Source organism: Ixodes scapularis, unplaced genomic scaffold, assembly GCF_016920785.2.
Source record: "Ixodes scapularis isolate PalLabHiFi unplaced genomic scaffold, ASM1692078v2 PGA_scaffold2__306_contigs__length_199485367, whole genome shotgun sequence".
NCBI classification, from domain to species: Eukaryota; Metazoa; Arthropoda; class Arachnida; order Ixodida; family Ixodidae; genus Ixodes; species Ixodes scapularis.
Genome location: NW_024609857.1, coordinates 22,989,382 through 23,006,425, shown reverse-complemented (window position 1 = coordinate 23,006,425; position 17,044 = coordinate 22,989,382). Strand labels below are relative to the sequence as shown.

At 47.6% G+C, this 17,044-nt stretch overlaps 1 protein-coding gene across 1 annotated transcript; it reads left to right on the top strand.

Annotated features, from left to right (window-relative positions):
- The first annotated feature begins 10,778 nt into the window (after nucleotides 1-10,778).
- On the top strand, nucleotides 10,779-12,569 carry LOC120850834 (uncharacterized protein K02A2.6-like). The gene has a single exon (XM_040223503.1). It carries the CDS (start codon nucleotides 10,779-10,781, stop codon nucleotides 12,567-12,569), a length of 1,791 nt encoding a protein of 596 aa, XP_040079437.1.
- The last annotated feature ends 4,475 nt before the right edge of the window (nucleotides 12,570-17,044 follow it).

Sequence of the window (17,044 nt, the reverse complement as noted above, 5' to 3'; positions counted from 1 at the left end):
GGACGCTGCCAGTTGTGTTCGTATCGATCCATTGCCCCCTGCAGTGTACGAACAGCAATACCGTCACCGCGGGATCGCCAATAAAGAGGCTTCATTAGTTCAGGATGCGTGTGTGTATGCCTTTTGTAGGGACATCCTAAGCCCACGATGGCGTTGGGCCCCAATCGCTGTGGCAGCGCCACCGCCAGAAGTATTGTGTTCGCTCATTCGTCACAGGAAATACCGACAAGGCACAGAAGGTGAAGATACATATATCCCACGTCCTCAATCTCGGCTGCAGTGTGAGCCACTATAGGGGCCATCCTCTCGTGTTGCTAAAGTAGCTGACAGCGCCCAGTGTCCACGTATCCTACGGGTTCGGAACGAGGGCTAGATGTTCATACATTACTCAGCCGCCCAAACGGCTACGAGCCTCCGCTTTGGCGAACGTCGATTCCGGGCGCAGTCGTTCCAGAACGTCGAGTACAGCATCTCCGGAATGGTGATAGCAGCAGCTGCCGTGAACGCGTCTTCCAGTCCGTCGATACGTGGAGGACTTGAGGCACACATGGCCCTCAGATTCACGCGCGATCGCTCCACCATGGCCCAATCGGTCATCAAGCGGACAATGACCGCTAAGGCTTGGTGCCTTCCTTTCTTTTATCCGCGGAAAAAAAGGGGGGTGGGAGGCATGTGTCATGCTTCCCCCAACCCCCAGTCCACCCGAAAATCTAAAATATTCACTCAAATAATGCTCTGTAGCCGTGGGACCTCCCCACACCGTCTATAGCTCCACTGAAAGGGACATGTTCAGGCTGGAAGGCCTTAATTGTCTCTCACGCACTGTCAGAGTTCGTCCGGGAGTCTGACCTTACGTAGTACTTGTAGACAACATTTAAAGGGAAGATGGGGCACTTCTACATTTGAGAAAAAACGCTTGAATTGCGTTCATTTGGCCTTTAGAATAACAGATATCAAAATTATATTTCAATGCGACGCACCGGAGAGCCACAAGAGCAATTTCAAAATAGGGCTGAAGCCCCGCCCCCCTAGCCTTGGGCAGCCAAAAGAGCCGTCGATGACGTCATCGACAGCGACTGTCTTTCGCGTTTTTCTCGCGTTTAACATTACTTACGCAGCAAATGGTTTGGGTATTCGGGTTCACGGGGTAAAAATACACTAGAATTCACTTCTAACTCATTTTTTCCAAGAAGCTCTGTAGCTTCCCTTTAATTGTAAAAATTAACATACAAAATACCAGCATATGTGTTTGGGTCTTTTTTGAGGCACACCGTAACAGGCACGTGACACATGTGGTGGCCGAGTCATTGCTGACTAGTCACATTTCTGTAATATCATGTGGCTTTTGCTGTTTCGATTTTCCAATAAAAAATTCAGTTAGTCAGCGCTCGTCCTCTTTGTCTCTCCGTCTTCGTATTCGTCTTTATTGTGCACTTTCACTACTTTTCAACAAGCATAAACAACTCGCCTGCATCACTACGTTAACCATTGGATCCTTGGGATCCCTCAAAAAACTTGGCATGCTCCCTCAAAACTCATCTCCGAATAATATTAAAGGGGCACTGACAGGGTATTTATGCTCGCCAAGGTTTTTATTTGTACATTACATATGAGAGCCCAATTACCTAAAAAACAATTCGCGGCTCGAAATTCGTTTTCTTTCCGACCGAAAACAGCCGATCGAGAACTGGCCGGTTTGAGTTACGCTAATTGCCGCTCATTCACACTGGAAGCGGATCCGCGTAATTGCACGCGCACTTGATGCCATCGAATGCGCGTGCAATTGTACTGGATCTTTATACAGCCGCGTCAGTGTGAATGAGTGGTTACTCCTAGTTACTCTCTTCTCCATGGCCACGTGCCGTTTTCCATGGTTTAGACACAACCACCAAATAAAATCAAAGTCTTAGATCATCGAAGGCACGCACACAATATTAAAATAAAAAAAAAAATATTGTTTTAGTTTTTTTATGTTTTTTTTTTTTTTGCTTTTTTTTTTTTTTGCTTCTAAAAAATTGCAAATGCGTTGTTTGGAGGAAAAACGTATCACAGCCACGTGACTTCCGCCACCTCTCTCCTCCTTTATATTCTTTTTCTTCCTCCCCACCCCAGTTTCGACTTCGGTTTCGAGCAGTGGCGTTTTTTGACTTCATCAAAAATATACGTGACGCTGTAGAAAAATATTAATTGGGTAGTCTTCCGACACCTCAATAAATCGCAGGGCAAAAAAAAATTAGGGGTTTGTCAGTGTCCCTTTAAAGACCAAAATAAAGTCGACCTAGTCCGACCATCTCGACGACACCACGCAGAAGGAGCGCACCAACGACTTCTTATAAATCTTACCCGGGGAGGTACCTCATACTTCATTGTACTTCAAATTTAAAAAAAAGGTACATGGGATGTGTCTGTGTTCTACAAAATAGCTAGGGTTTATGCAACAAGTAGCCCTGAATAATATTCTGTGTCTGAATGTCCAACGAGTCAGTATATTTATTGGACGGATTTCGTTTATATTGGTTTGATCTTCCGTCTCATTGTTTAAACAGACTCGGACATTCCATCTATATTTGACATTCCGACTCGTTGGATATTGTCACGGGTGGTGATCAAAAGAACAATAAATAAACAAAATTGTGCCTAAAACAAAAATAAAACAGGATAACAACAGATCTTGAGCGTCGCTGGCGTCGAAGTCGGCGTAACAGCAGTTTCGAGCGCTGAGGGGAGAGTGACCTGCGGCTTGCCACGCGGAGCTCCTTTTGAACACGCTTGGGCTTCTGGAACAATCAGCGTAGATGGTATGTCGCGTAGAACATTCTAACCTCGAATCGGCAACACGGTTCTCGAATTCACCAGAACATGACAATACAGAGTCAACAAAAATGTGCCCCCGCGGTCAGGCATCGAACCGATCGAATCTCGGCTTTCTGCGTGTAAGGCAAGCGCGATAACCGTTAGGCCACGAGCGCGTTGCCCACTTGGTCAGCTGCACGCGCGGCAATAATCAGAGACGTCAAACATTCTGTTTCTGTTGAACCTTCCCTCTCGCCTGTCACATGATCTCTTTAATAAATTAGTATCCCCACTTGTTAGATGCTCAATCTCGTTGGACATTAAGGCCACAAGCGCCTACATATATGACCCACCATATACCTACATATACTATGGGATATTGTAGTACAAAAATATATTAGTCTATGGGGATATTGTATACGGTGCTACAGCACAAAATGTGCTGTAGCACGCCCTTGCTTAAGCACATTTTGTTGAGTTGGTTGTTTTAGAAGAAAGGGGGACCAATAACCTGCATTTTAATTTCATTTGTTTTTTGTGTGTGTGTTTATGTCCATAGCTCAATTCGATAGCAATTAAGTGCAAGTTTTTTTCTGATTTGCATGCGTGCGTGCGTGCTTGTGTGTATAGAAAACTCAGGAACGCATCAGTTTCTTTGGCTTCATTAGGTTACGCATGACATATCGGCAATCAATACAGCGTGTTATTAATGGCTTCATTAGGTTACGCATGACACATCGGCAATCAATACAGCGTGTTATTAAGATAATCACATTAAAGATCAAAACGAGGAAAGTAAATTACATGTCAAACATTACACAGCCTTTATTTAACATACTCTGACCATTCAATAACGGGCGATAAGCCTGGCCGGTCTTCTGAAGAGTTAATAAGATTACCTGATATATTTCACAATGCACTTGACTTCTTTGCACTACAAGCTCACGACTGATTCTTGCCTAGTACCGAACTGATGGTTGTTGATTGCCAAACTATGTGCACGTACGGCGTGTGAAACTGCAAAACTTGCTCTCTATAACTGCAAACCACTGCAAACTACAAAGAAAAATAAATAAAAAAATACGAATTGCACCCTACGACAAAAACTGGAAAACGATGATGGCAAAGGTGGCAACGATCGACAACACTCTGTTAATCAGGGAGCGGTCCACATGAAAGAACTCCCGGCCGGAGAGTTGCACTTTGGTCTCTTGGACAGCGTTCACAAGCATCTCCACGTTCACTGCCAGTCTGACGTCACTTCTCACATCGTCCATGGAATCTGCAACCTTGAGTGAATGCACCACAGACTCTTCGATGTGTCTCGCCATGTCAGAGGCGACAAGAGACATGAGCAAAAACACGATCACGTCCCTGGTCAGGTCCACCACGACAAACGAGTAGTGGAAGAACTCCTTCGACGTCGTCACGGCCACCAGGAGCGCTGGGATGGAAAAGAGGAAACTGCGAAGCAAATCCACGTACCACCAGAACATGATGGGCCCGTACGTCATGTTAAGCTTGCAGACCGCGTCCCCCGTGAGAAACAATCTGAGAAGGGCGTCTTTGACTCTTCCGGGGGTGAGCTTACCAGATGCCGAGAGCGACAACATAAGATTCATTGTGTGGCTGAAGTGCAGAGTCACCAAAGACAACATGTAACAGACGGTAATAAACAAACAAGCCATCATAGCAGTCACGCTCGAGGTAATCGATAACAGCGGAGCGTCCAACAGAATCGGGATGACTCGAACGGCCGACGGTAGTCGAGAACAGTTGACACCATAGAAGCGGGCCTGGTAGAAGTCTTGCCATGGTCCACTTAGAGAGGATACGCAAATCAGCGTCCCGTGAAGGAGACAAGATCCGAAGCAGAATGCGCAGAGATTCAACGAAAATCGCCTGGTCCTCGAAACGAACTCGGATAAAGAGTCTTGGAAGATGTTCTCGATGCTCGTCAGAATGTCCAAGATATCATTCCGGGATGTTATTATGTGGACGATACTCACAATGGATGTAAAGGCCCTGATCAGATTCCCAACCGCAAGCAGGTAGGCAAACGAGGTTAGTGTGCGTCCTGCGCTCCCAATGGTCGCGGCAAGGTGGAGTCCGTAACACAGTAGCAGCCACAACGTGGGCAATAGTAAGGCTCTCTTCAAAGCAAACCTGAAGGGACCCACGTCTGCAAGCTGGGAGACTTGGATGTCTATGGCGACATCTCGGTTTTTGGCATTGCGTGAGCGCTCTACGGTCCACACAAGTCTTTTCACAGCCCATCTGGACCTTGCCGAGCTTTGACCAAGGTAATTCGAGGAGACTTTCATGATAGCAGCTCCTCGTGAGTGTCAGGACCGCTGTCGTCGAAAAAAGTGGCACCGCGTCGTTCTCCGTGTTTTAAGAACACGAAGTGACATCGATTCTTGGTTTATCGAAACTACAGGACAAATAGATGGCTCGCACGCAACGCATTATTGAACAATGATGCAAATAGAAACTGGAAGAACATAAACGCAACAAAAATAAGACAATAAGATTTGCTTGCATGCGCAGCTACATCGATACAGCTATTCCACGTTATAATGTATTATACATAACAAAGCACGGATAACAGAAGACTTCGAAGCGCACACAATGATGGCATTAATTATTTATAACAATTCATCCGTAATATTACCAGCGGCCCGGACGAGGCCGCTGGCAATATTACTGATCAATTGTTTTAAATAAATAATGCCATCTCTCTGTGCGCCTCGAAGTCTTCTGACATCCGTACTTTGTTATGTTATTTGTTACCCATGTAATTACTGATAACCTTTCCTAAGTGTATGGGTACAGGTGGGCGTCTTGAACTAGTGTGCTTTTTCATTATTTATGATGTTCTTAGAACGGGCATAAATCTGAAAGACTTGCTTTTAGCTGCTTATAAGTGTATTTTTATCTACCCTAAAATCAAAGAATTTCATTAAAACCAAACGAACGCATTGTAAAAGCACCCATGTCAACCCCAACGAGCTTGAGTAAACTTAGAGCGGTAAACCAGCGGTCAAAAATGGCACACCCCCCCCCCCCCCCCGGTTGCCGCCATCTTGCCTGTTTGCCACATTAGTGATCACGTGACGTTAAGATGGCTGCGCCCAGAGGTGGGCCAGATCAGATTGGCCAGATCGCGGTCAGCAAATGGGCACTCTGGGGCTGCGTTCGAATCTTGCTCGAATGGCGCCGAGTTATTCCGGCGGATCAAGTCACGTGACAAGACAGATGCAGCAACGCTGGACGCGGGTAGGCTTTCGAACGCAACGGGTACAAGAACTTCACCCAGGAGTGCCAGGAGTGAGATAGAAGCTGCGTTCGATTTACTTGCCCCTCCTGCACCGGTGCAGAAAAGTGTGGGGCGGTGTATTTCTCGGTCGTATCTCAATACATACAATACAATACAATACATACACGCGCACGCGCCCGTTTCCCGCTTCCCGACACGCCGCCGATCGCGGATACGTCTCCGGTTAACCAGAGTCGATCGCACACGGCGCACGTGACGCCAAACGGGTTCTTCACGAACTCCCTCTGGAAGCTCGCCGTCGCACCCGGGATCTGTTCAGCCGGCGTGGAGTGCAGTCGTCGCCGGGCTTCGCGCTTGCGCTTCGTCTCCGTGGCACGATCGTCATCCGTGGCGATGGCCCGCCGGCGCCTTTTACATCGCTGGTTCTGTTTTCGGCGGCGGCTTTCCAGGCGAGCGATGTGCTCTTTGGTAAGGAAATCTGAAGCGCTGGACGCAGTGGAAGTCGAGGCGACAGCGACTTTGTGGCGGTTGCGGACCCATTCGCGCTGCTGCGTATGTCGCCGCTCCTTCCGCAGCCTGTCTCCTTTCCCCGAAAGGGCGCGCGGCCGACCCATCGTGAGTCCAAACCGAAACTGATAAGAGCGTAGGAAACAGAACGCAAAACGGACGAGGACGAAGAAACAAACGTGACGAGCGCTGCGCTCGGTACGTGTGCTTCTTCGTCGTCGTCTGTTTTTCGCCGTTTCCTACGATGAATTCCCACCAACGCGCCCAACTATCAATGATAGCTGCAGAGCCGTATATGGGGAGAGTTTGGTCAGTCTATGATCTCCCCGCCGTAACGCTCTCCTCCCGAGCGAGCCAATCAGCACGCGGCGCAGAACGAGAGGCATGAGCGCATGCGCGTGAACTTCGGGCTGCTCGCAGCTGAGTGGGGAGGGCCGCCATTTGCGTTCATTCTCCCGGCGGAATGCAAGGGATCGGCATCTAAATCTCGATTATTTCCTTTTATATCGCTGGCTCTGGCAAGAAAAGGATATACTGTTATTCCTCGGTGAGTTAAAAAGCTAATGGATGAAGTTTTCACGACGTATGGCCACAAACTTTTATTCAGGCGAAAAAGAAGTCGGCCTGTAGCAGACGACGCGTAGCCTCAGCAGTGCTCTTCTCCGACCAGTCTCCGACAGCGTTGCGAAAAAATGGCGGTCGTCTCCTCTCTGCTCCCTTCTTTCTCTCTCGCTCCTTCGGCGCTCTCCTCCCTTTCATTTACTTTTCTCCTCTCCGGCGCCTTCGTCGCCACCACCCACTGGCCAAACTCTCCCAATATACGGCTCTGGATAGCTGTGGAAAGGTTGCCGCCATCTACGAGCGACGGCGGAAAGCATACTGTTTGTGTGCTTGGCGCCGTGGCTTATAGATGGCGGTAGCTGTCCAGGTAGGTTTGTGTCGCCATACAGGACACGATCCTGGAGAACCTAGCTCTGCTATAGTCGGTTGCAAGCTAAGAAAAAACCGGAAATGCCTCTCAGAGGAAAATGTAATCCTACGCCGAGAAACGCCAGCCAATCGTTTTCATGACGTCACGATTCCGTGGGCCAATTGCGATCCTTTTGAAAAAAAAAAAAAAGCTCAACATGGCTGCTGGCCTTAGCAACGCGACGCTAGTTTCTCGTGACAATTATTCTGCTTTTTTTATACCGTGTTTTACGTACCCGAGGTTACGCCACGAAATCTTAATGGTATCGGCTTGCGTTTGCAGCAGTTTTTGCGCGACAACGTGAGAATCCAGCGACGCTATCACCAACGAAAATTTCGAAGCGGGCGCGAGGCTTAGCACTGCTGAGAGGTATGTTAGACGGTATGTTAGACAGTATCTTCGACAGAAAATGAATTGGGAAGACGGTACATTGGACATGACTTTCTTTCTTTACTAAACAGCTATTTCGTTGACAAAAACGTATTCTAACTTATTTAAATGTCCTGAATAAATTAAATAAATATTGTAGTAGTTTAGACACGTTTCCTGGAGGAAGAAAAAGCAACGTTGCTAGCGAACTACTTTCTCGACGGCGGAGGCACTTCAGATGGGCGCAATGCGCTTGTGGGTGGAGCTAAAAGATTGTTCTCAGGCAGCTCCGCTGTAAAAAAATATTGAGTGGAGCAGGGTGAAAATCTGTTTTTTACTTCGTGGTTTTTCTACCGAGTTCTGTACGCTGGTATGAATACGGAAAGCATACAAAACTCACAATATTTTTTTTGCTCTTGTATGTTGTTTCGACTATTTTTTAGTTCAAAGGAAAATTAATTTGTCTTTTTGTTTATTGAGGTAAAAAATGCTAAACATTGTCTCTTTGACAATCCGGTGACATCTTCAGAGCCTTGTAACTCATGAATTATTATATTTGTCGCTTACCAAATACTATGCGGGTGTACATGGGCTATCGACGGGCATAAGTCTACTTTATTTTCAGGGAATTTTTTGTATAAAATTTGAAATATCGTCGAAAATGAGATTAACCGATATTTTGAACCCACTTAATCGAAAAAGGCCATTCCTTATTTCGTTCAATTTTTTTATTATTGCTGCCGATCATATGAACTTTCAATTGGCTCGATGCGACTCCCCCCCCCCCCCCCCCCCTTTTTTTTTTGTTTTTTTGTTTTTTTTTTGTTGTTGTTGTTGTTGTTGTATCTTCTTTAGAAGTGATCGAAATCGCTCTCACTTTCTCGGAACGGTCAAACGCAGTTTCCGCAGGTCGGCTTCACTGCAAAGACTACGCTGCTTATTTTTGTGTCCAAATGCAGCGTGTAAATTAATTTTGATTGAGAACACTCGTGCTTGGTTACATACTGTATTTTCTTAATTTTGCAATGATGGCAACTGACATTCCTTAGTCCGATCGTTAGCGGTGCAGCGAATGTTTATTATCCGGTGCGTAAAGCCAGGGCACAAAGGGCGGAGAAAACGGAACGAGCACTTCATATAGCCAGACCGGGGTCATATATCTGTTTGAGCTATACACAGCTTGTAAGGCCCGTACAGCACGCCCGGCCCTTCGCGCTATGGGCCCTTTCCGTTATACCCAGGAAGCATCCAACACAAGCCGCCCATCCATGATGGGTCTTGTCGCATGCCATCAAATAACCATGTACTTGCCTGTTCTTTATTGTCAGTGTGTATATCAAAAATATGTAATATCACATGCCCCTCTTTAAAGGGATGCTGAACCGAAATCTGAATTCCACAAAACACGCGGCAGAACCGTGCAACGGGATGCTACAAACACCAAACATCACTCACACAGCAATATCTCGAACGGATGACCGTATTTTTCAAGAAAGGGAGCGCCTCCCTTTCTTGAAAAATACGGTCATCCGTTCGAGATATTGCTGTGTGAGTGATGTTTTGGTGTTTGACAGAAATGTTCACGTCATGTTTCTCCGAAAAGGAAAGGGAACGGCCTCGCGTCTTCTCCGCCTCGCGGCCTTGAGAAAGCGAAGCGAAGGGAGGAGGAAACAAGGTATCTTGACGTCACGCGCCTCGTCGGCCTGGTTCAATCTCGACCTCTTTTTCCAAAAATACGGCCGTCCATTCGAGATATCGCCTTACGAGTAGTGTTGTAGGGATTGTAGCGTCCCGCCTACATCTCCTGCATTGTTTTTTTTTTTTTTTTTGTTATATTGCGTAGTAGGTGCAAGTTAATATGTATACAAAGTTTTAGATTACAAAACCGTTTATTAAGCAGATGGCAGAAGAAATATACTGGGACTATTTTCTCTTGGAAGACAATCCCCCATTCCCTGCCCATCGCTAAAACTTGACCAATGGAAATGCTGCATCTCGCGGTGAATGCGAACGTTATTATTGCAACACTTTTTATGCTTGTTGTAAATTAGAGTTTGAGAAAAACGTAAACTGATTGTGGTGCGGGAAACATAGTCCGCAATTATCGCTCCAAAACCAGCGAACTATGTTTTCTCCCCGCAAGCTTGTTGCTAGGGGGTGATGCGTCGGCGCGTCGGCTCGTCTGCTTCCCGGGGCGTCTGCAGGCGTGCGTTTGCGGGACACCTGTTCCTTCTTCCCGTGGATCCTGTAGTGATGTAGATTTTAGGTTTGCGCGTGATCACCGTATATAGCGGGGGCGACGAAGAAGAGGAAGTAGAATAAAGCCAGGGAATGGGAATGGCTGCCCGATTCTTATTCTGCCCGCCGCGGTAGCGCTCTGTTTGTTCAGCACACTTGCAACGCTACATTGGCGACGAGGATGTGTTAGGCAGTCTTCAGCTACTGTTCTGGCAAGTGTCCACCCTCTACGACCTCGCAGCGCGCCGCCGCTGTATCACAAGCCGCTAGCTTCACAGCCAAGCCTACTGTTCTTTACTAATGATGACCCTCATTCCAACCTGACTGCCCCCTTTTGACTTGGATGCCACTGACCCAACTAATATCGGCACCGAATGGCGAAAGTGGATCACTCGCTTTGAAAACTTCCTCATCGCTTTCGATGTGAAGAATGACGCACGCAAACGTTCTCTCCTGCTCCACTATGCGGGGGAACGTGTCCATGAACTCTGCGATACCCTTCCTGACCAGCAGAGTGGTCCCACTTCAAGTACGACGCCAGATGCTGATACACCCTCAGTAACGACCAGAAACTCATACCAATCTCTCAAAGACAAGCTTGACGCATACTTCAATCCCCGCATGAACACCACTTTCGAGGTCTTTCAGTTTCGTCAGGCAAAGCAACTCGAGGGCGAATCTGTCGGCCAATTCTCGATAAGGCTTCGACTGCTTGCCCGCAATTGCGGTTTCGCGAACGCCGACGAGGAAATCAAGAACCAGATCATATTTGCAACGACATCTTCACGCCTACGACGAGTAGCCCTAAGGCAAGACCTTAACCTTCCATCACTTTTGAATCAGGCTCGACTCCTCGAGGATGTCAACCGAGCAACGACTGCCATGGAAGGGTCGTCAACAACCACCACGGTTCAAGCAATCTCTGGACAGCCTCGCTACGGCCATGCAGGCACATCCAGAAATGCCCAACAACCTCGCTGCTTTTCTTCCCGTCTGAAATATGGAGGCAGCGCGCAACAACGCACCCACGTCTCGCCTCCCCAGTGTTTCCACTGTGGTGCTCCCTGGCCCCACGAGGGAGGACAAGTAAACTGCCCCGCCAAATTTGCCTCTTGCAAAGCATGTGGCAGAAAAGGACACTATGGCAAGGTGTGCCAATCAGCACACAAGCCTATCTTCCAGATTTCTCATGATTCTGACTCCGACGAGAGCGTTTATGCTGTCGGAACTATATCACAAGTATCGCACCAAAACCTCCCAGAGGTTCATCTGCAGGTTAACAACACCCCTATAACATTTCTTATTGACACAGGTGCTTCAGTATCGGTCACTGGAACCTCTACCCTTAACAAGCTTGGAGCACTCACAAAACTCCAACAAGCAGGCACGCGTATTTACGCCTATGGATCGGATGCTCCGCTACCAATCATAGGAAAGCTCAGTGTCACGCTGAAGTACAGGGACAGCGACACAACAGAAGACGTGTTCGTAATAGAGGGAACCGCGAAGTCACTGCTGAGCTTCGCTGCTGCAAATAGACTGGGCCTAATCCAAATTACTTACGCCATCCAAGGACACTCACAAAAAGATGCACGCTCGAATGGAGAGGTGCCCCCAAATTTGCTCGAGACCCCACTCGCTGCTTTTCCCGAGTTGTGTGCGGGTGTAGGCAAACTAAAAAACCTCCAAGTACACCTCCACATTGACAAAGCCATTGCCCCGGTTGCTCAGCCCCATCGCAGAATCCCTTTTGCAGTGCGAAGCAAAGTAGAAGAGAAGATAAGCCAGCTCTTGGCCCTTGATATCATCGAAGAAGCAACCGGACCTACTCCATGGGTTTCACCAGTCGTAATTGTGCCAAAGCCGCACAATCCAGAGGACATTCGCCTATGCATCGACATGAAATGTGCGAATAGGGCCATTCTTCGCGAGAGGCACGTCTGCCCTACCATCGACGACGTGATCACAGCGCTGAACGGATCAACACTCTTCACGAAGCTTGATCTAAAAGATGGGTACCACCAACTAGAACTTGATAATGAATCAAGAACAATCACAACATTTGCAACACACAACAAATTGTACCGCTACAAACGACTTATGTTTGGAATTAACGCAGCTGCCGAGGTTTTCCAGGAAACCATCCGTCAAGTACTCAACGGCATACCTCACGTCCTCAACATCAGTGATGATATACTTGTGTTTGGCAAGACAAAGGATGAGCATGATCAGGCTCTCCAGGCAACTCTCGAAAGGTTGACAGAGAACGGCCTCACAGTTAATCCAAAAAAATGTCTCTTCGCACAGAAAGAACTCTGTTTCTTCGGTCACATTTTCTGCTTCTGGAATCAGAACAGACCCCCAGAAAATCGCAGCACTAAAAAAAATGCCGGCCCCTGCCAACGCTCATGAAGTTCGAAGTCTGCTTGGTACAGTAAATTACAGCGGACGCTTCCTACCTAACCTTGCTGATATAACGTACCCTCTTCGGCTTCTCACAAAAAAGAACACCAAGTGGGTGTGGGGACCAGAAGAGCAAGGTGCTTTGGATACGCTGAAAGAAAAGCTGTCTGAGATCCCCAACCTTGTCTTTTTTGATGGTACAAAAGAAATAATTCTCACGGTCGACGCGTCGCCTGTTGGCCTTGGTGCCATACTAGCACAGAAGGAAGGCAACAACACCGAGATTGTCGCATATGCTAGTCGGGCTTTGACCCCCACTGAAGCACGGTACTCTCAGATTGAACATGAGTTGCTTGCAGTTGTCTGGGGGACAGAGCACTTTCATCTGTATCTTTACGGTAACAACTTTCTCATTCGCACAGACCACAAACCCCTTGTCTCCATCCTCACCAACCCACGGGCGTGTCCGTCTGCACGAATTGAACGCCTCGTGTTGAGAATCCAACAATACAACTTCAGAGTGGAGCACACGTGTGGAATCAACAACCCCTCGGATTACCTGTCTCGCCATCCCATGCCGAGCTCCCCTGCTGACGCCCGCCTGGCTCATAGCACTAATGCATATGTCAACTTCATTGCCCACCACAACATTCCCAAAGCCATGACTCGTGCAGAAGTAGCTGCCGCCACTCTAAACGACCCTCATATGCAAAAGGTGATCGCTGCCCTCAGCAATCCTGCCAGGTGGAACGACCCAGCACTCAGAGAGTTTATATCCGTACAGCACGAGCTCTCTCTGACGGACAGCGGCCTACTACTGAAAGGCAATTGCCTCGTTCTACCGGCTGCTCTCCAGCAACAGGCGATATGTCTCGCTCACATTGGGCACCAGGGCATCTCCAAAACAAAAGCGCTCATGAAGCGAAAAGTATGGTTTCCCCACCTAGACAGCATGGTACAAACTACTCTTAAAAACTGTATGGCGTGTCAGGCAACCATCCAACATCAACACTCTGACCCCGTCGCGATTCCATCGAAGCCAAATCAACCTTGGGAGGCGCTCTCACTTGACTTCGCGGGGCCTTTCCCTAACGGCAAATACATAATGGTCCTAATGGATGATACGTCACGTTACCCTCTCGTGGCGGTATTATCATCGTTAGCGGCCCCAACTGTCATCACCAACCTTATGAAGATCTTCAGTACCTTCGGGATTCCTAAGGTTGTCAAAACGGATAACGGGCCTCCATTCCAAAGCCTTGACTTCAAAAACTTCGCTGACTCGCTAGGATTTCGCCATCAGCGCATCACGCCTTGCTGGCCGCAAGCGAACGGTGAGGTCGAACGATTCATGCGCACACTTAAACGGTTTCTACAGGCGACAACGTTGGAAAACTCTACGTGGACTTCCGAATTGAGCAAATTTCTAATGGCCTATAGGGCGACACCTCACTCAACGACAGGGAAAACGCCCTTCGAACTACTCTTTGGAAGACCTATGGGCTACCTCCTTCCCGATTCCGCAGACACTAACAACGTGCCACAGGAATGGCAACACAAGGATTACGAAAATCGAAAGAAGCACAAGATTTACGCAGATGAACACAGACATGCGAGAGCCCACAACTTCGAAGTCGGAGATCGGGTACTGTGTAGACAGCCTCCGTCGAACAAGCTCACTCCCCCTTATGACCCGCAGCCATATAAAGTGATCGAAATCAAAGGGACGCAGGTAACTGCTCAGAGAGATCAGAAAATTATCACAAGGAACTCAAGTTTCTTCAAACTTCTTCCCACGAGTGCGGAGCTCAGAGCACATAATGAATTGATCAATGCGGATGATGCTGAGGAAGAAAACGCCATGAACACGCGTCATACTCACCCTCACCAGGAAGCTCAACAACACATCGACGTGGGGGAGAGACGAGACCTGCAACCCAACGAAGCTCAAAGATCCAGTGAAGGACCACGTCCGACTCCGGAATTTGAACAACAGCTCGACGTGGAGGAGGACGAAGGAAACCAGCGATTCCTTGAAGCCCCTGGCCCTGATCTATCAGGAACAGCACGACCGGTCCGTACAAGGTACCCTCCTACAAGACTCAGGGACTACGTCTGCTCCTGAAAAGCGTTTCGCTCTGTTCATTTCTTTGCTCCTCGGGGGAAGTGATGTAGTGATGTAGATTTTAGGTTTGCGCGTGATCACCGTATATAGCGGGGGCGACGAAGAAGAGGAAGTAGAATAAAGCCAGGGAATGGGAATGGCTGCCCGATTCTTATTCTGCCCGCCGCGGTAGCGCTCTGTTTGTTCAGCACACTTGCAACGCTACAGATCCCAACTCCGAAGCCAGCTTTGCGATCCTTCCACGTCAACGAGTCAAACTTTTCCTTGTCATCTGTGGAATGCGACTGCGTATTGCAGTAGCAGCGCGACGGTGCGGTGCGACGAACGACGACTGCCGAACACAAAGTCCGGGTTCCTTGACGACGGTCCGCGCGTGTTCGAGAGATTCCTCCGCGGGTCGGCGGTCGGCCGCGTTGGTGATGCGCAGTGACGCCGGCATCCTTCGCTTGCTACTGGCTGACGCGTAAAGAGATGCCCCTCCCATTTTCCGGGGTTATCTCAGAAAGGGGGGCGTGCCGGAGACTTTGATAGCAATTTTAATAGGGAAATCCGCCGCGACATGACCGTAATTTTACGATTTTTAGGATCCTTGGGGCCTGTAGATTGAGTTACCGCCATAAATAGACCATCGCAGAACGCTCCGGAGGGCAAACAGTTTAGAGAAAAAATAGTGGGGAAAACGGACTGAGTTTATATGAAGACAAGTTTTTACAGAACACAAACACCGATTGGCGTTACATAGTCGCTTTTAATGTTAACGCTAATATATTTAGGATGCACTTGTAAAACAATATGTTGCTGTGCTTTAAATAGTCCAGTTCGCGAGCAAAGCAATATTGAAACTTTTTGACAACGGTGTCGGCTTGCCTCATGCGGAGACGACCGAGCGGGGGGCGAGCTGAATTTTGTACCGCAGCGGTCGGATGCAGCCGAGAAGTTCAACAGGGAGGTAAGTCGAGACGTATACAGAACGAAAGCTGGAGCCAAAGCGAGCGAGCGGTGAACCGGAGACGGTGGCCCTTCTGTTTGAACCAGTGTGTGCAGTTAAAAATAAAAGTGTTGGGATTTGTTCAAGATTGATCGATATATCTCTGAATGCCAAGAAGCAACGGTTCCCCCATGTACAGAAGGCAGCGAAAGCAGTCATTTAGTGTCTCTGTAGACTTTTAGTTTCTTCGGGAATAGGGAAAAGTGATTTGACGATTTTATATTAGGTGGCTACGGCAGATTCGCTTTGGTTAGGCACACATTTCTTCGGTTTGGGAATAAATAAAGGTTTGTTGTATTTTCTCCTTCAAAATAAAGCGCGTCCGGCCAAGGCGGAGCTGCATAAACAGCATCGGCGAATGTGTCTTCGGAGACAGTCCATCTCGTGCTGATGTCACCTTAGGTTCCTGGCTCGCGAACTGTGCACCACACATGTGAGGAGCGTAATCCTGTGCGAGCACCTACTGAGGCCCATTCTTTTTTGTGCTTCCTGAATATATCGATTTCTTTCTCCGGTAAGTCGAAAAGCACAACGCTTCTTGTCATTGATTTTTTTTTTTTTTTCAACGATGTCCATTGACGTACGTAGGAGACACCCTGCGAGCTGTGACGAGGTGCTTCAAGCATTACAAGCTGTGTATAGCACAAACAGATATATGACCCCGGTCTGGCTACATGAAGAGCTCGTTCCGTTTTCTCCGCCCTTTGTGCCCTGGCTTTACGCGATAATGAACATCCGCTGCGCCACTAACAATCGGACTAAGGAATGTCAGTTGCCATCATTACAAAATTAAGAAAATACAATATGTAGCCAAGCACGAGTGTTCTCAATCAAAATTAATTTACACGCTGCATTTGGACACAAAAATAAGCAGCGTAGTCTTTGCAGTGAAGCCGACCTGCGGAAACTGCGTTTGGCCGTTCCGAGAAAGTGGGAGCGATTTCGATCACTTCTAGAGAAGATATAACAAAAAAAAAAAAAAAAAAAAAAAAAAAGGGGGGGGGGGGGAAATCGCATCGAGCCAATTGAAATTTCATATGATCGGCAGCAATAATAAAAAAAAATATTAAAAAACAAAAAAATGGCCTTTTTCGATAAAGTGGGTTTAAAATATCGGTCAATTTACTTTTCGACGATATTTCAAATTTTATATAAAAAAATTCCGTAAAAATAAAATAAACTAAACTTATGCCCGTCGATAGCCCATGTATAGGACTACACCCGCATAGTATTTGGTAAGCGACAAATATAATAATTCACGAGTTAGAAGGCTCTGAAGATGTCACCGGATTGTCAGAGAGACGATGTTTGCCATTTTTTACCTCAATAAAAAAATACAAAAGTATTTTCCTCTGAACTAGAAAATAGTCG